The sequence below is a fragment of the Amblyomma mixtum genome, chromosome 1, assembly GCF_055824585.1.
Source record: "Amblyomma mixtum isolate Tamu chromosome 1, ASM5582458v1, whole genome shotgun sequence".
NCBI classification, from domain to species: domain Eukaryota; kingdom Metazoa; phylum Arthropoda; class Arachnida; order Ixodida; family Ixodidae; genus Amblyomma; species Amblyomma mixtum.
In genome coordinates, this window is record NC_143012.1 from 237,703,656 (window position 1) to 237,724,023 (window position 20,368).

The 20,368-nt window shown below is 47.0% G+C and overlaps 1 protein-coding gene across 1 annotated transcript in view; it reads right to left on the reverse strand.

Moving 5' to 3' along the window:
- Window positions 1-20,368, reverse strand: part of Dbx (homeobox protein Dbx) — a 104,163-nt gene that overhangs the window by 34,811 nt on the left and 48,984 nt on the right. Inside the window, exon 3 of the mRNA XM_089565185.1 lies at window positions 8,232-8,375. Coding sequence (XP_089421311.1) covers window positions 8,232-8,375 — 144 coding nt within the window. The remainder of the gene's footprint in view (window positions 1-8,231; window positions 8,376-20,368) is intronic.

Sequence of the window (20,368 nt, forward strand, 5' to 3'; positions counted from 1 at the left end):
ATTTAACGCCCTGAAGATGCGGCTGGGACAGGCTGGGATACGAAAGACGCCGTGGTAAAGAGCTGCGAACCAATTTCGACCGCTTGGAGTTCTTAAAGTGCACTGACATTAAACAGCACGTGGGCGTGCTTCGAATTTCACTTCTATCGAAATGCAGACGGCACGGACGGCATGTAATAGTACTGTCGAGCTATACAATTCTCTTCACTGCTTCACTAAAGGGCGGTGCTGCTTTGAAGCAAACTGAATTGTCATAGCCGTTTTATTTTTGCATTACAGAATGCAATGCTGTCATCGAGGTACCTCGTGAAAATAAAACTGATATCGAAACGGAGTTTCCGTCACTGCAACACAATGCTTTAAGAACTCCTGGACTAATGCAAGCCAATGAATTGCCCACATTTCTGGCAGCAAGCTGGCACCTTCAATTGGCTTCGATGGATTTATTCCATGAATATTTATTCATGCAACAAACCCCCAAGTTAGGCCGGAACTGGCACTAGATGGCACTGCACGGCGAATAGCAGCAGAGGTCCAGTACAGCTGAGTGTCATTTATGCCGACGGCACTACATTATGAAACACCGGCTTATAAAGATAGGCTGGTTCGATTTAATTCCGCTTGCGAGCAGTGCAAGAGGACAAGAGTTACCACACATGGGAGCCGCTACCAGCTTTTTTTCTCTTAAGAGGGTTGACTGTACAGATGCAGGACAGATCATAGAATGCACAATAAAGAACACAGCTAGAATAAGTTTTAAGTGTACATAAATAATTCTAGGACAGAAATGTGAATGAAAATTATGGTAAAGAAAAATGACGCGATAAAGCCTCTCTAAACAAACTTCTGCTAGCTATTTTTGTGGTGACGCCAACCTGCGGTTCATTGTATGCTCAGAAGTGCGATATCTTTATCTGAGCGCGAGTCAACGCCGCTGAAAGTCACGTTATATTACGTCACGTTACGTCACATGAGCGAATGTATCGTTTATCTTAACATGAGTTAAATAATTCGCAGAGCACCCTTGAGAGTCAAGCGGCATTTAGATTATAAGTGAAAACTTTTACTCTTCGTTGTTTATCAGAGTGTAATTTCTGCTGCGATTTACACACGCACGAAGAATGTGAAAAAGAAATCAAGAATGCGGGAAGCTGGACAGCTAAAGGGGTTTCAAATGGGGGAATGTTCTCTGCCCATGATTGTAAAATGTTGCGTCAGGGTGATTTGTAGCATACATTTCTAAGTTTGTTTACCCAGATGTTAAGTTACCATTGTGCAACCTAAAAATGTAACCATTTCAACAACAACTATACCGCGCTCTTAATGTTATTCCATTTATTACACAAAGCGTTGGAGGCATCGGCTATTTTCGCGAACAACGCTGTGAAGTATTTTCTTACATCCGACGAAACAAGGTTTTTGAAAAGTGAGGCGGCCGTACGGCCTCGCACGCTAATGTGCATCGTGTTAAACTACTCGTTATACATCGGATGTTGACACACAAACAACCGTATAGCAAAATGTTGAAATCCATTCGCCAACAACACGCCTCAGGCACCGCGTACGAACGACAGCGTTATAGAGGCATGAGCGTCGTTACAAGTGTAAATAAAATACAAGCGCCTCGAAAGCACCGAGATCGTTCCCTCGTTCGTCCACGTCATTTCCGCCTTCCTCCCTTCTCCTCGGCCATTGCACGATTCTTTCCCCTCCATTGTTTTTCAAACACAGCTCTCAGCAGCACATCGGCTTCTCACGCGCCCACGGCACAAACACAGTTTTGTTTCCGTCGCCACATTCACTGCGCGTCATGAAGGGCGTCGCGGGCTGCAGAAACCACATGGCACGAACGGCGCGTCGGCGCGCCGCAGAGAGAGAGAGAGAGACAAAGAGAGAGAGAGAGACAAATGACGCGTGAAAGCTTTCTTTCATTTGTTCGCCGCTCGTTTGTCGTCGGCATCGCGGAAAGACCAACGAGTTTGGCGGCGGGCGCATACGGCGGCGGCGCGCCGACCGCGGCCGTCGGGCGCGCTCGCCTGCGCGTTCGGGCGAGTGTGTGCGAGCAAAACGCGTTCCGAGCGAGCGGATACGAGGCGCCGCGAGCGCTGGGAGGAACGAAAAAGCCGCGAGGCGGATGAATTTATGGGCCGTTTTTGGGAGGCGCCAACCGTTCGCCGGAGCGCGGCAGTTTGGCCGCTTCTGCAGCTATTGCGAGCCGGACTGTCGGCCTGCCCCTTTGTTTTCTCGGCAGCCTTTTGTTATTGGGCCGTCGGTGAAAGCGCGCGTGAGATGGCCGCGTGCGTCAGAGGCAAGGACGTTGTGGAGCTGCCCGGCTGCTACGACCACCCGTATAACGCGTACGCGCAGACATGCATCATATTTGGAAATAACGTAAACACCGATGAAATGCGCGGCTTTACTCAAAGAGGCCGTATTCACGGCTACGGAGCCCATGTTTTTCGCGAGTGTTGGCACAGCGCGTGTGATGTGATTTCTTTTGCTTTTATCTGTCCCGGAAAAACAGTGGGCGTGGATTCGACTACGGCGGCAGAGGGGAAAGACCCAAAGCTGCTTCGCCCCATTTCGCGAGCGCTTTTGATCTTTGAGAAGGATTCTGTTTAAACATCAGAGGAAAGCAATCGCCCGAGAAGGCACTGGCAGGGTGTAAATGGGGAGGAAAAAAAGTGTTTCATAGCTTAAGAGAGCAAAAAGTTCGATCAGGGACTATAACTGACATTCGGACGAGCGATATACGGGGCGAAAATACAGGGCAAGTTATCGTCAAGCGTCAGCCTAGGCGTAGGAAACTTATGTATATGGGTTAACAGGCGTGGCTTGGGCAGGGTCGGACAAAAAGAAGAGAGGTGTTGGCAAGTTGTGACGCCCTCCGGAGATCGCGTCTCATGATTGCACGGTGCAAACTTCGCCTTCGCAGCCTCTCTGGTCGAGATGCGGCTTGATAGCAATGAAAAAGATACACGATGTCAGCTTTTCTTATAGTAGGACTCTACTTAGTACTGCAGTGCTAGTTTAGTCTAGGACATGTGACTGCAGCTTCAGTTGTACTGCACCGCATGTAGGTCCATTATGGCTGAGCGCAGACGACTGTGTGATTCTAATAAACACTCGTTCCGTTCCTCTGATTTTCTAACATAATTAAGTTTAGTTAGGCCCCGTCGGTTTACGACCTCCACTGTGTTGGAGTGCACCCCCTTGACATTGCCAAGCCATCAATATAAAACCGGAATGGTGCAAATACAGCGCCACTTTTATGGCGTAGTTCTTCACGTATTGCCTACGTGGACGGCTCACTCCCACTCGCTCGTATATTTTTCTTTTTTCTTTTAAACGTCCTCGGTGAGGAGTGCCTATACGGTGCTCTATCCTATCGCTCCATTTGCTGTCATAGGGTGTAGGAAAACGCCGTTATGTGTCACGCGTAGTTTGGCCCAGTCCCCGGGGAGGCGAAGAGTGCCGGGCCGTGCTATGTGTATGTGTATTTAGTACATTCGGTCGGCTGTATTTTTCTCTTTGTGTGCAGTTAGCACTCTGCAATCCTTCAGGCATCCGTGCACTAACGCTTCAAAGATGTCAAAATCAATACTTGCACCTGCACACCTGCACCTCATTCGCAGAGAATTAATTGGCGGCCTTCGTACTTTCAACTGAATAGTCTAAATAGGATCAAAAAATACTTCAGTGTACATTAAACTGCGGACAAGGCGGTTCCTAAGCCCTTGAAAACTCGGTGCTTTTCTTTGGGGAGCGTTCTTCAGTTCGTTTCTACTTTGAAAATAAAAGCAGGTGCAGAGGCTTTTCTGTACCTGCTGTTAAAGAGATGTGAATTCCTTGCGAGAAGCTAATTGGGATCCACGCAGAAAAATGCGTTTCACGGTCAGTTAATATTACAACAGAAACTGGATATGTTCAGACATATTCACAGGCAAATAGGCGTCGGTGTCAAAAGCCCATACTGCGTTCCGCCGAAGCTGAAGCAAAACGCCTTCAGCGTCAGGATTCCACACTGTGTGCCGTACTAATCGAAGGAAAGCTGAATTTCGAGCTGCGTTGCCGTAGCTGTGGTACCAAATTTTTGGCGCGCCAGCTGTTAGTCGCCCATTGGCTGAGTTAGGGCCAACCGCGGACCGCAGTCACGTTATCATCGCGTTTATGTGCATGTGCCTCCGACGCATACGTATAGACAATGTGAGCCTGAGCACCAGCACAAAAGAACAGAACACCCACAGCTAATGGCTGCAGGTCAGCACGTCGTTCCGCCTCGCAGGCCTTCGCCACCAGTCCTTGGAAAGCTTTTCTGGTGAGAAACAACGACGCCTGCAAACCCGGTTAGTCAAGGTCCCTGGGTGCGGTCACTTAAAACCAGCAGCAGAGAAGAAACAAACACAAATACACAGACGTAGACGAGGCTAAACACAAGGTGCTTGTTTCTTCTCTGCTGCTGGTTTTAAGTGATCATGCACCAACTAGCTCAACAATCCACCTCATTAACCATGGGTGCGGGCCGGGGAAACCAAAGACGTCGGTCTTCGACGACGCGCGGCTCGCGAAGAGCCCGAGGTGTGAGGTGTAACGAAGTCATGCCGCGAACAGTTGACCCAACCGCATTCGCTCTCCGTTATAAGGCCCTCATCGTCAGGTCCTAGATGACACCGAGAGGACCTTGTCCACGTCCTCATCGTCTCGAAAACCATGGTGCTGTGATTTTCCGAGACGTGAATCGACCCAGGAAATCACAGGGTACCGCATGGTTGCCGGAGGAAAACGATCGGCCAACTACGTTGCGGGTAATCGCCGTTTGCTGCACAAGTACTTTCCCCGCCAACCCAATCAATATCGTTTTTTAGTAAAGCCTGCAAAAAGCGGAGAACGAATGTGTAGCCTTGTATATTCGAAAGCGGCACTGTCCTCGTTGCATTGGGCGTGTATCCAAACACTCCGCACAAAGAATCCTCCAATTTAGCACTGCTATGCTCACCGCATTCGATCTCATTTCGTCAATCGTGCTTGCCTGCGACTTTGACCTAGACGTGATGCAGCGCAAGCAATTTGTCACCGATATCGCGTCCGAGTGCCCCGTCTTAGAAACCAGCCCTACATGCAGCCAATTTCATCCACAGCTCCTGTGCCAACCTCGTCTTCAGAATACCATTGCAATGTCAAGACTGAAGGCAATAACAAACACTATCACTTACTACACTGCGGTTGCAAGGTGAGAATCATCAGGCTGGCATGCAGGCGGCGAAAGCGATATCAAATAAACATACATGATTATGCATTGCAGCGGCATTAGCTAAAGCAACCCTTTCGGCGTATCAGTGCATGAGCGTGGGGGAATATTTTTATATAGCTATTTGTGTCAAAGCCACGCAGCAAGATCTTGATGCGCAGGAGCATAGATTCGATGGTTTCTATACGGCCGAAGAGATATAACGTCTACTTTGCGTACCTTCGTAGAAATTTACATGCAGGGTTATTCTGACGTAGCAATAAAGAATTTGCACCTACTATGTATCTCCTTGCTACTCAGGGTTAAGGACGAAAGTGCAATGAAGACAACAACTGTACACGTACATATATATTGCCTATGGAGCAATTTAAACGCAAACACTGCATGTGCTTCCTGACATACCAAATACCGCACCGCAAAATATGTGCCTAAGCTCGCGCGTGCTGTAGGAAAAAACTTCTGAAAATTTAGCATTTGCATGAGGTAGGTCACGTTTCTGCAGAGCATGAAAAAAAAAAAAACTACAAAATGCAGATAATCATCACCAGCATCCCATTCTCTTCTTCGTTTCCCGAAGGCTGATTAGCCATCATTAGTGCACGACTCTCGGTTAAGAGGAATTTCCATTGTCTCGATCAAACGCCTGCATTGTTTCACGAAGCCTCACTCTTCGTAAGTCACGAGAAATAAGCTTTGGCTGTCAGGCGTAAAAACCTCTAGTAATATAAAACCGACAGATAAGAAGAAACCGCCGAATCTTTATTAATTTTTTCGCCGGCCTCAGGTTTCCATAACCCGTTACAATACCAGCTGTAAAAAACCTAGTTCATCGCGTACAGTATACGCCACAAACAAAACCCGGATAATTCTCCGAAACATCACGCTTTCCACCAGGCGTCTGTATCGTAGCAAGCGATCACGCTTATAAGTGGGCTAGGTTGGTCACGATTTCTGGAACGCTCTGGCGCTCGTTCTACGGGGAGGCGCCCGGCCGCATATGACCGGCTCTCGCTTAGGAGTCTGAGAATCGGGCGGTGATTGAGTGATCACGGGAGAACGATGAGGCATGCGGGCGCGTGCATTGGCGCGAGTCATTAATAATAAGCGTTACGCGATACACCCGGCCCGACAAGGGTGTTGTGCCGGCGCCTTCATAAAGACGCACCGCAAAAACCGGTGATGGAGCCTTTAGATTTAGCTATACACCGGCGCGCGCAGTGTTATGTATGCATGGCTGGATCGCGAATCATTTCTTTTGTGCCATGCTGTGCGCTAAGAGTTTGGGGCTATTAATCTGTCGTCGCAGCGAGATTAATCTACCAATCTCTGACGCGTGCGCGCTCAGAGTGGCAGCTTCGCTGTGCGTTTCAGGCTATTGTTCTTTCAAGCGACGTTTAAGCTTATGATCTTTAGCGAAACAACAATCGCGTGCAGCGTTCACGAGAAGGGAACATCAAGATCTCCTTAAGCGTTTTATTTCTATTTTTTTTCCTGTTAGTTAGAACAATGAGCTGTTAACTATGCACCTCCGCGCCTCAACCTAAGCCGAGCTGCCATTGTGTACGCTTTAGTCATCTTAAGCGTCTCGGCTTAACAGGGTTCTGATGACTTCGTTTCTTTTGTTACCTGAGATGGTTAGAGGCTAAAGAGTAGCCTGCAGGTTGTTGTGCTTGGTGATTTTTCAAGAAGGACTCCGTGCTGTTAGAGGCGGCTGTTTCTGCGTGAAGTTTTGCCTTTAACCTGGAAAATGTTGCTAACTATTGGTGATTATTTGATTGAGAAAGGCACTGAAGAGTGAAGGTGTTTACCGGAAATAAATATTCAACTCCGCGATGGGATGCAGTGCTTTTATCTTTTGCTGCGCAAATGCATGTTGGGCAATGTACCGTGTCGACAGTGCCATCAGTGAGTTATCGTGTTTTGGGGACCGGATACGACACGCGGGTAGCTGGTGTACATAATTTAATAACTGTCGTTAACTGTGGCCAAGACTGGAGCTGTGACCGGGGCACCTAATCACGTGCAGTTATTTTTCGTTCTGACTTATTTCCGTAGGTGTTTTTATTTGAATGTGATCCTTGCACATAGCTGTATATAGTCATTATTCTCCGCTATCATTCCTTACTATTCCTCTTGTATTTATTTCGTCCTACCTATCACTCCCGCCGCCCTTTTTATTTTTTTATTTCCGCCGGCTAGAGTTGAGGCGTCCAAGAAGTAAGCGACAGTTTCAGCGTCTGATAAACATGTTAATCTTAATTGCGTTATTTATTTTTTATAGTCGCCACTAACACCACCACTATATGTGTTTAATATGGTTAATAGATTTTTATACGCCGAATAAACGTTTTGGGCTCTGAGGCATACAGTAGTTGAAGGCTCTGGATTAGTTTAGATCACCCTGGTTATTTAACGTACCCCCGTTGCCAAAAGTAACCGAGCAACTAGTTTTTGCCTCTCAACCGTACAACAGAGCCTTTCCAGCAGCCCTAATGACCGAATGGTGTCAAAACAGAAGGACAAGGGCTCACTAAGGTGAACCCTCATAATAAGTGTAACCTAAGGGTTACACTTATTCATAGCTTAATGGCTACCATAAGTGCTTCGCCATACCGCAAAGAAACAAACCACCATTGCCCGGTTACTTTTGCCAAAGACGGTACGTTGAAATATTGGTGCTCTTTTCGCTCTGTCTGAGATCCAATCCGCAGACTCGATGCTCAAAAGCCGAACGCCAAAACCACTGAAAACAGGGGGAGCGACTTCAATGCAGGTAAATGTTTCTTTTTCATATCTGCCGCATCTTCTCCTCAGAGTAGGGAAGAACCGCAACCGCCACCGTTCACGTGGTCTCTCCCATTCTGGCTGACGCTTCTACGTTTGATAGCAATTTGCATGAACCTTTATACACTGGAATGGAGTAAAGCGCACGTTGCTGCAGTGACGTGCGCTGACGAAAAACGTTAAAAGGTATACTACTCACCGGCAAGGTAAGACGTCCTGCAGGCGACCAGCGACTGCAGGGGAGACTCGAAGAACCCTCGGGGAATGGGCTTCGCCACCACGGGGTAGGAGCCGGCCAGTTGAACTGCCGCCGCTGCCGCTGCCGCCGCTCCGCTACAGGATACTGCGGGTGGATGCAGAGGGGGAGGTGAGAGGCCGTTCCGGAATATACAGAGACAACAGCGAATGCTTTTAGAATACGGGTACCGTGAAGAAAGATGAAATGCGCCATGCAATCAACACATGGATTTGTATGTTCCCGAGTGCTAATAATGTCCAGAAAAATTCAGATGCAATCTTCGGAATCTGCTGAGAAGACTATTTGCAATAATTTTTCCATCAACTTGGGAGGAAGAAAGGTATACTGATACTAGAAATATGGCGGCTACGCTGGTTTAACACCACTTTCTTCGCAATGAACATAAGCATCAAAAGAGCAGGAATTGCTTGCTTCGTGATTCTTGCTCCACGTGCGTCAAATTTCTCCTAACGTAGTTTATTTTTTTATTGTTGACTCGTTACTATTCATCCTGCAGTTTTACGTATACGAGGTCTAGCCAAAGGTTGCGCAGGTCGTTTACCGTGGGGTTAAAAATGTCAGAGAGTCTCTGTCGCATATTCATATCAGCGACGCCTTGCCACACTTATTACCTAGTTGCACTGTAATTCGGAACAACTGGGCTCTGTCGAGGTCGTAATATGATACACAATCCATCTCTTTGCAGCAAGTAGTTAGTGTCTCTTAGTCGTCTCGATACCATACGACTGAGCTACGTGAGCGGTGCTGGCCACGTTGGATTTGAGACCGGCATTCGTTTTCTGGATACCCGGCCACATACAGGGTCTGTTCTGAAAATAGTAGGACTGGTTTTTTTCCGGGGCGAACGGGCGGACGAGAGGTGGTATGCGCGTGCAGGATCGTTGAAGGGAAATGCTGGGGAAAATGGGCAGTCGGCTCTCGGCCGTTGAAGAGAGGAGGTCGCTTGTACTGTGAACCCCTGTCAAAACGTCTCGTCACGCAGAATCATCGCACGCAGTAGAAGCGTTTACTGGATCAGCGATACGCGATCAAATTTTGAGTAAATCTTGGTAAAACGGGCAAAGAGACTCACAACATGATTAAGGAGGCCTACAGCGACGCTTCCATGGGTAGATCAGGTGTTTTTTGAGTGGCACAAGCTGTTCCGAGAAGGTAAGGAAAGAGTGGAGGAAGACGACCGCTCCAGACGCCCTTGGACCAGCAAGACCAACGAAAATGTGTAGCGAGTGAAACATTTACTTAACAGTGATCGCAGAATGAGTATCAGAATGATTGCTGATGACTTGAGCATTCCTCATACCCAAGTTTTTGAGATCGTGACAGAAAACTTATCCATGAGGATAGCGTGTGCGAAGTTGGTGCCGGGAGTGTTGTCAGAGGAGGAAAAGGTCAACCGGTAGGATCTTCTTCATCATGTGAATGAGGACCCGATTTTTTGCCCAGCACAAGGAGGCAACGATGCCTCAGCCCTCCTACAGCCTCGAATTGACCCCGCCAGACTTTTTTCTATTCCCGAGAATAAAATCGACGCTCAAGGGGGAACATCACGGATCGGTAGATGTTCAACAGGCCGTGACAAGGGAGCTAAACAGCATTCCGGTCCAGGCGTTCCTGGATTCGTACGAAAACTGTAAAACTCATTGGCAGCAGCGTGTAGGCGCGGAAGGGTGCTACCTTGAAAATTTGTAATAGTTTGTACTATTCCCTTGAATAAATTTTGTTTAAAAAAATGAGTCCTACTACTTTCAGAACAGACCATGTATCTCGACCTTTGGGAGAAAGCCAACAAAAGGCGACATCGATGTTTCGTTGCATAGCCTGTATATAGCTCCCGTATAAGCGGCCCCGGAATCTTACGGAAACAGTTCCGACGCAGCGCATGGTTTGTATGCGTGTGTGGATCCGAATCCAACTTCTGGGATAGTGTTATATTTGCGTTATTGCCGATCGGTAGTTGTCGAACGGTAGTTGCCGAACGGTAGTTTCCGAATGGTAGTTGCCGAGCGGTAGTTGCCGAACTGGTCAGTGAAGTTCGCGGTGCTGTAGTTTGTTTGCCGCATCCGGTCGCTTTATGGGAATGCCCATTAAGTCCTTTTTCTTAGGCCCTCCGCACAACCGCACAGAAAGGGGTCAGTGAACCCAGCGGGAGAAGGGAGGCGCCGAATGGCGGGGGATTACAGGAGACGTCAAACTCCCCTCATGGACGGAGTCGTTAGGCGGCATCCTGTGTGCACGTGTGTACGGCGAGGCTGACCCGCGTCACAGTGCGTGGCTCTTTGTACCATGTCTGCAGCGGCATGCTTTGTCCTATTGTCACGCTAGCTGCAGGCATGAGGAGCGACGATGGGAAAGAGATGGATTGAAATGGCGTTCCTCGAACTTGGCGGCAACCGGACGTTGGGAAAGCGAGTGTTCGCGAAGCTCGCAGCGGGAAAGCATAATTATCCGAAATCGTGATGGCGGAAAGTGTGCATATGTGTACAGTGTCGCGATGAGTTACCTTCTTTCCCCAATCATTCACTGGTTGTGTTATTCTTTCCCCAATTGCTGATTGGTGGTATTTTCCTTTCCCCAATAAGTTATTGGGTGGATGTTTGTATAGTACTTGATTGGTTATTCTCCCACCGAGGGCGGGGACATGGGATTTAAAACCCGCTGCTTCGGCAGGACCGAGGGCTGGTTTCGTCACGTAGAAGTACGAGCCAGTCAAGTGTAAATATCTGTTCTCCTTGCTTGTATCCTCCTTTGTGCTTTTAATTGTTATAAAAAGTTAACCTCTCCTAAAGTGTCCTCTTGCAATGTGATTGAGCAAAACGAATCTTCAAGACGTCAAGAATCCTACAACATCATCTTTAACCCAATTTCCCTCTACGAGATCAAGAGAGGGGAATCCAACTGGCGCAGTCTCGACAGGATTTGCTACGTCTTCCTGCTCGAGGTATCTGACGGAGGGGCGGAGGAACAAGTCGGTGGACAAGCTGCAGAGCGGTACGTCCTAAAGGAGGAACGTCAGCGTCATAGAGCGACGTTGAAAGCTTCAGAGACTGCTGGTCATTGTCAACGGGACGTAGGAGGCTCAAGTCGGCGAGGAGCTGAAGGAGCCAGGCGACCGACGTGTCGTGGAGGTGCCTAGTCCGTGAGCTGCGGAAGGAACCAGGCGTCCCCGTTGAGGTTCAAGAGAAGAACCAGGCGACCAGCAAGTCAAACGAGGCAGGACAAGTCAGCGAGCTGCTGTGAGAGCCGGGGCTCAACTCAACTCATCCGCATCAAGGAGCCCGCTGTCGTCACTCAGGGCGACGTGACTACCGTGGCAGAGGAAAGCAACCTGCGAGGTAGGAGACCTTTCTGCTTCCTCCGAATTCACCATGTCGGTGTAGTGTTTTAGTGCTATAGATGATAGCACGGAAAAGGGAGATGGCTGCCGTGCGGTACGATCGGGAGGGCATGATGCGATGTTTGGAGACTGAGCAGAAGGCAGAACAGCTGCTTGAAATTGGCAAGTTGAAACTCGAAATTGAACGAGAAAAGATAAAACTTGCACAGATGCAATCTAAATTCAACCAGGGAACGAAATCTGATAAAGGGATGTTATTGGCAGCAGTTCAATGTTTTGACTGCATGGAATTTGGGCATCTAATGATTGACTGTCCGAAATCGAAGCGAGAACAGCATGTTCCCGTATTGAGAGTGACCTGTGGGCCAATGGCTATAGGTGTGAAAGCTGCAGCGTTTAGGCAGCAGGGCCCAACCGTGTGTGCCGTGCCAGGAGAGATGGCCGAGGGCATAGGGGCGTTAGTCACGCCTTTGAAGCGCTGCTTGTCAGAGCAAGCCGAGATAGAGGAGACCCAGGAGGCTCATGAGTGTTTTGTTTGTGAACAGGAGTTCAGCATTGAGCAAGAACAGGTTGGCGCAAACTCTGGCGCAGCTGTAACGCTCGACGAAAAGCTAGAGCAGGCGCGCATAACGGGAACACCCTTTGCAGGCGAAGGTAAGCTGGCTGCCAAAGATGAATCGGTTAGCCAGCCGGAGCTGACAATCTGCGCAGTGACAGCAGATATAGCTGACGGTGTAGCGAAGTTGGTGACACCTGAGACGCACTCGCTGTTAGACCAGATAGAAAGAGAGCGGCTACATCAAGAAAATGAGAGAGCTGATTTGGAAGAGCATTTCAAAATTCGAGACAAATCTGAGACGCCGGTAGAGCTTGAGGCCAATTCGGTAGCTGCAAAAGTTTTGGCAGCAGATTGTGAGTTAACAACGAGCGATGAGGCTGCATTTGATGCCGAGGAAGGAAGGAACGCGCGTTTGATCACTGCAATGGTTTTCGAAGCTGATAAGGAACTGCAGGATTGGGATAATGCATCTGTCCCTGTGGGTATCAGCGTGGAGGAGAGACAGTGTGTGTCATTGCCAGAAGTGCGCAAGCAAGCTGATGGAGTCAATTGTGAGAAAAGAAGGCTCGAAGGAACGATTTTCTTTGAAGCGTACATCGGTGGGCAGTTGTACGAAGAGCTAGCGCTACTTGAATCTCGATGCAAAACTGCATGTGAAGTAGCCGATGAGAGGCCTGAACGAAATGTAAAATTGAAAGAAGTGGAGAATGTAGACGCGAGGACAGCAGCAATCTTCGTAGCCCGCGGGGAGCCAGTCCGCTCTACTAATCTGATAGCGGCGGCAGCCTTTGCAACCGGCGCTGTGCCGGATAATTCAGAATTTTTGTCCAAACTTCTGGACAAAGCTCTAGAGAAACATTTGTTGTTTCGTGATGTAGGTGGCTAGAAGTAATTTCTGCCAGTTTGGGGCACCGATCTGACATGGTGAATTCTGGAATGTGTAGATTGGTTTCCGGCCTTGTGTGTGCGGGTTGAAATATCCGCTGTGTGCGCGCATGTGTGTGTGCTGGTGTACTGACCGGACAGCCGGCGTATGTGTGCGTGCGTGCGTGCGTGCGTGCGTGTGTACTTTTGTTGTTGGACACCGTGGCTGAACTTTAATGTCCCACTGACAACAAGTGTCCGTGTGACATTCTTGGTTGGGAGGAGTGAAGTTCGCGGTGCTGTAGTTTGTTTGCCGCATCCGGTCGCTTTATGGGAATGCCCATTAAGTCCTTTTTCTTAGGCCCTCCGCACAACCGCACAGAAAGGGGTCAGTGAACCCAGCGGGAGAAGGGAGGCGCCGAATGGCGGGGGATTACAGGAGACGTCAAACTCCCCTCATGGACGGAGTCGTTAGGCGGCATCCTGTGTGCACGTGTGTACGGCGAGGCTGACCCGCGTCACAGTGCGTGGCTCTTTGTACCATGTCTGCAGCGGCATGCTTTGTCCTATTGTCACGCTAGCTGCAGGCATGAGGAGCGACGATGGGAAAGAGATGGATTGAAATGGCGTTCCTCGAACTTGGCGGCAACCGGACGTTGGGAAAGCGAGTGTTCGCGAAGCTCGCAGCGGGAAAGCATAATTATCCGAAATCGTGATGGCGGAAAGTGTGCATATGTGTACAGTGTCGCGATGAGTTACCTTCTTTCCCCAATCATTCACTGGTTGTGTTATTCTTTCCCCAATTGCTGATTGGTGGTATTTTCCTTTCCCCAATAAGTTATTGGGTGGATGTTTGTATAGTACTTGATTGGTTATTCTCCCACCGAGGGCGGGGACATGGGATTTAAAACCCGCTGCTTCGGCAGGACCGAGGGCTGGTTTCGTCACGTAGAAGTACGAGCCAGTCAAGTGTAAATATCTGTTCTCCTTGCTTGTATCCTCCTTTGTGCTTTTAATTGTTATAAAAAGTTAACCTCTCCTAAAGTGTCCTCTTGCAATGTGATTGAGCAAAACGAATCTTCAAGACGTCAAGAATCCTACAACATCATCATTAATTAAATTTCCCTCTACGAGATCAAGAGAGGGGAATCCAACTTGGTCGATGGCAAATGTGAAACTGTTTAATCTGGGTTTCATGTTCAGTCTTAAACGCAGCTGGAGCGATAACGATAACGGTGGTAAAAACGCACAGATGGCGTGACAGAAACAGAACGTGCGATGTATACTTTACGGCCGATTATCTATATGTTCAGAGGAGACAACGGCGCCAATGAAACTGTCGGTAAAGGCAGAACATGCAGGCATTCTTTAGTTGGGATTAATTCAGATTAATGTAGCGTTCATCCGAGTTATCTGCCTATCTTAAGAGGTCGGGCAGAGCTGCGCGTACAATTTACTTGACAGCTGTAAGAACGTGGTTGAAGACCAATCGCAGAAGCGACTTTGACCTAGCGTTCTATCTCCTCTTTGGATGAGAACTTAAGTATCTGCCCGACAAATGCATGATTTTGATACCGACTGTTTTATGAGTTAGCTGTTATGCCCGTTTTATGAATTAACAAGCTATATTAACCTACACGAAAAGGCAAACGTGGATATATGTGGAAGTGTAAATTTTAAGCATATATTCTTTACCGCCAGAATCATTTACTTTCTTCCTCGCCTTCCCCCATTAAAGCACTTTGTATGGATGCATATTTTTTTCTTTGTTTTATATGTGTGGAATTGAAGTTTATAGCACTGCAAGGAGGAGACCATTGCCCTATAATTCCGATACCATACATTCTTCCAAGCCCTTATTATTATAAGCGTTTAATCTGGCAGTTAACGTTAGCTGTCCCTATTTTTTTATGCGAGGCACCGGAGGAATAAACTAGATTTATCACTCGAAAACATTTCTGTTTTGTAGAATTCTCATTTACGTGCCTATACCCTGCGATCACAAAGCAAGACAATTTCATCGATTTTTTATACCGCAGGACTTCGATCCTTCATGTTGGATTTCTTTGACAGTTCTCCCGAGAAAACAGTGCGGTTATTGACTCGTCACGGCCTTACATCGTATAGATATTTTTTTCCTCAGTAGCTCGCCGTAAGCGCTTACGATCGATGACCACATACAAGGCAACCCGATGTGCGCAGCAAACGGAAAATGGCGGCCTCTCCTTACTGGTGATAAAGTCCCACATATTAGAATGAAAAGAGAAAATAAACATGGCACTGTTTTATAGCAAAACACTGCTTTCTATTTTGACAAGATGCTCAGGCTTTTTACTAACATATTGTGCGCTTTGGTGTCCAGAATTGGTTCCAAGCTGTAAAGATGAAACTGAGGGATGATGTTCAGTCTAAGGCTGCTGTATCGCATGTTGTGAAGAAGTCGATATATTGGAAGGTCTTGGAATCATCCCGACGGACGACATCGTCTGCGACAATCATATTTGAAGGACAGGGGCGAAATTGGCACCAAAGTAACATTCTTGCCGCCGTTTGCCAGTGGAGTACAAGAGCGGTTGCTAAATTAAACTCTTCACGGCTGTAGAGCCGTAGCGGTATTGAATGGATCCAGGCACTGTTATCGTAAATTTGACAAAAAAAAAGTTAGAATGTTTCTCGAAAGGTGGCGCTTGATTGCGAATGTAACGTAGGCGCAGAAAACTAGGAACATGTACCGAGAGATATACGATGCTGTGCTTGCGGTTGCTGTGAACGATATTTTTAAATATGGGGCAGCTCGAGGTAAGTTTCTGTGGCTTATAAAAAAAAAAAATGCGGAATGAGGTCTCTTTTATAGAGACCACAGGGATGCACCGAAATTGGCATAAGACACAGTTTAATGGGCAAGAGCGTTTGTGTGCTTATAGAAAGAACGCAATAAACAGGTCGTTCGCAGGGGAGAATAAACATTGATATAATTATATTTCGGATAAAGCTTAACTTTGTCATAACGCAAAAAGTAAATAAAATGTCCCCAAAACATCTCGACTAATAAAACAGACCAACAATATCCTTGGACACGTATACCACGGGCGCTTGTATGAGTCACTGCTGCAGGGATTGTTTGTAGTATTAGGAACGTCAATTTATTGTGACTGCTTAATGTATCCGTAATTTACTTCTAAAGGCGTCGCCTAGTCACCTGCCGTCTTAATTGCATTTATTTCCTCTCTCACACACACAGCACTTTACAGGCCCTATAAGGGAAGACTTTTAGGACTGCAGCGCCCTGGCTTATGCAAAGTTTATTCGATTCCCTTGGTAATCATACGATTTGTCGGCGTTGGCGCCCGCCGCCTATCACAGCGCGAGAACCGGATAGTATTCGCATGGTCATCAGTGGAATGACAGCGAGTATGTGCATTGCTGAGGCGCCGTCTTTGCTGCATTTGTTTTCTGCAAAGAAGCTGTTAGTGCGCATTGTGTGAGTACACAAGTGTGACTCGTGTTTAAGCCATGGTGGCGCCTTTAGTGCGCGCATACCACCGGTTGCAGCGCCAGAACACAGGCGCTGCCTGGCACGCAAGTGCACTTCTTCAGCTCTTCTCCTTTTTCGTTGCGCCGCCGCGGTGGCTGAGTAGTTATGGTGTATGGCTGCTGACCCTAAAGAGGCGGTTTCGATCCCAGCCGCGGCGGTCGCATTTCGATGGAGGCGAAGTGTTGGACGCCCGTGTACTGTCCGATGTAAGCGCACGTTAAAGAAACCCACGCGGTGGAAATTATCCAGAGCCCTACGCTACGGCGTCCCTCATAGCCTGAGTTGCTTTGGGACGTCAAACCCCATAGAACCTAAAACATAATTTTTCACTTCTTTCTTATCCCATCCCTCACAGTGCATTTGAGAAGTGCACTGAGAAATGAGAAGTTACTGTGCCTTTCCTCCTTTCTTTTTGCCTTTCCTGCAAACAAGGTTCTCTCCGAGCTACAACCGCAGAACGAACGAATGAAAATTATGAAGACGACGATAATCAGACTATCAGCAGAGGCCGAGAATCAGCAGAGGCCGAGAAGCTACCAGTTAGGCAGGTGGTACGGGAGGCTGCTTAGATTTTAGCAGAGTTAATGGAAGAGCTTTCAAGGGGAAAAAAAAATGTTTGAGGATTTGGAATGAGAATTGGGGAGCAAAGCCTCGGGTATTTGAGAATGTGACTTAGCTATCGACTCCAACAAAGTATATCTTTGTCCCACTAGAAGACTACGGACAGCGACCCATGTTAGCGACAGCAGATGAAGTAGTTGGGAAACAAAGCAGAAAAAATGGGGGGCAAAGCTAATGTCAGCGTTTGTTCGCGCACCGCATGAACTTTATTTTTTACCAGCAAAGTATTGTGTGTACTTCAGGATTCGCAGTGTTAAAGGTTGTATCAATGAATATGGGAAAGCTACACAGGATCTTTGCAGTGTTTGTTTGGGCTTCAGGTTATGAGACAACAAGTCGAGTGAACCTTTTCGGCCGCGTAGAGTTTGGTGGTCTTTCTTTGTCACACTTGTTCTTGCGTCAAGTTTTTGACCATTTTGTGTTCTTATGATATTTTAGGGATTCATTTTTATGTACCGTTTGTCAGCTACGCTTGGGAAGAGCTTGGCTGATGTTTGTTGTACCAACTGTTTGTCATGTCGGTGGCGAAACATGGTTATTTTCGGAAAATTGACCAAGTAGCGTGTTTTTAATTTACTGGAATGTTTAACAAGTGTGACCAAAAAACTTCTTTACAGAGATCATTTTGAAGCAGCCTTGCCATTTCCTGAGTATCTGTCACCATTCTATTCTCTTTTGGATCGGGGCAAAAGGTAATGAAACGTGTAAAACAGTCTGCTGTACAGTCGTTCCTGTACAGTCTGCTATGAAGACGTTCTTCTGTGAACTGTATGAGGGGATTCTGCCCGTAAAGACATGAATGGCGGGAAAGTAAATGTTTTTACCATGTTGTCCATATTGCCTTTTATGCAGAAAGATGGAGGCTGTTGGACATGCGCTTATAGACGTATCCATCAGACGACGACATCGTGGTAACTGAACGGGACACGGTGCTGATATGGGTTTTCTTCTGGCACGTAGTAAACTTTGTCGAACTGTTTTTTTAGATCCCCATATAATTCAGTTTTTAGCTGTTGAAAATGATGATGGTGTTGCGTATATAATATGCTAATAGTATTGGTTTTACATACAGCATATGTAAACGCCGAATGGCTGTTCACCATCCTGATGTTCATGTCTGAGATATTCACGACTATTTTGGTGATTCTTTTCTTCAAATCTTAGATGTTTTGAAAACGCAGACATGTGCACCTGAGGGTATATGTATAAGTGAACTGAAGAAAGTGATAAACCTGTACCATTTATAGTGAGATTAGTTGTGTAAACCTACTCACTTTTCTAATTCGTCCAGTTAGTACTTTATTTTGGGACATAAAGGCAATAAAGAAAAAGAAAAGGCGATGGCGGAGAGGTCTAAAGTAGCCGATAGCAGAGCTGATCTGTTCGCGCTGGTGACATATTAGATCAGAATTAGCGTTATAAGTACGTTAAATTTATTTTCTTTTCCCTCCCATTCGGACAGAAGAGTTCGGAGTGTTTCGGATAAACTCGGAATTTGCTGAGTTTGTAGCTAAAAGCGTTTCATGTCTAAAACCTTGGTCAACTTTTTAATTACAAGCATGACGTTCCTGTATAGCTAAAGGACAGGAACGCACTCACCAGCTCGTTATCTTATTTCCTGTGGCACGAATTGGTTAAATAGTCCAAATCTGCGCTTAACGGACCTCATATTAAAACATGCATGCCTCAATCCAGATGTTTTTCCCACTTTGTAACGACGTTGATGACGAGCTTGTTATTTTTCGCATGGAATTGGCTCCACTTGAGCCGTTTACCGGCCGACATCAGCGAAGGGGCTATAGCTACGTTCGCCACGATGAACTAATGGCCGCGCATGGGTCAGAGGACTGGCCGCGCCGATAGGGAGGCTAAATTAATTCTTTACGGCTCAGCGGTCGCTTGACATAAGGTGCCAAATATTGTAAGGTCTCCAGTACTTGGCGTTCCCATAACTGTTGACCAAAGAAGGAAAAAAAAAAAAAAGAAATGCTCTAAGAAGCGATGGAGCGCAAAATTTAAGCTGGCGAATGTCAGCGCTCCGAAAGCAATTTCTTACGATCAGGAATTTTTAATGAGCTCGCCGCTTTTCTCAATCATGTTTTCTTTTTCTGGCCGAAACCCATCGTGACCTGCAGTGCGTAGCGTTCCTGTACATGTGCTTAGCATTTGGTTTTTATATCATAGCTACGGTATATATTTTTTATTCGTGTATGTCTATTGCGCCCACTACTCCTACGAACCCATGCGTTAGGCTAGCGGGGAGTTTTCAGGAGTGAAATTTATGCCCGACGAGCATAATTCAAAGTTACACGGGCAAGCCTATACACCGCCAGCTAAAGAAAGGTATTATAGAAAGTCGCTTAACAGGCGACGTTCGCGACGATGGCTTGTAGCGCGCACTTTTAGTTTTGTGCGCTCATTTTTTTTCTCGGTACAGTATAAAAAGCCAGTAGGGTACGGGAGGCCACGGAACGCGAAAGTCAAAGTTTGCGGTTTTCACGGGGTATTAACCCTAAACATTAGTGAGCTACGGACGGCCCGCGTTCTTAATTTTCTGCGTCCACATTTTCTTCTCTTTCTCTTTTTCTTCTTCAGTAGATCGAAGTGACTCGTTTTTTTTTTGGAATTTCTGGCGCCTACGCGGCACTTCGTGCAGATTAAAAAGTCATTTGTCACGCCACGATGAAAACCGCGCCTCAGTGCGCGGCAATTTTCCCCCACCACTTTACTGTATACTCGGCCTATGTTTCTACGCTTTTATTCGTTTTAGTTTTTCCTTAGAGAGAGTAGCCACTAGGCGGTTTATTATTTTTATTGCTTTTTTTGCGTTTAGCCCACCTATTGCTCATTAAGCGAGCACGATTAACCTTCTTTCCCCCAAATGGGCGACATACGAAATTGCTATAGCCGTGCCAGGTCTGATTCTACTTGGCAGAGACTGCCTTGCCACTGAGCTACAACCGTACTCAAAAGTTTGTGTAACACGATATTAGGGGAAAAAAAAAGGAAAACGCAGCTCTGGAATAGGTACATGCAACATGAGTGAATCTGCGAATTACACGGTGCACGACTGAATTCAAGCAAATCGACGCAAAGAAATTAGATTTTCTTTGCCAAAGATGCGTTTCATAAACTCGTTACAGCTGGTGTACATATATCGTGCA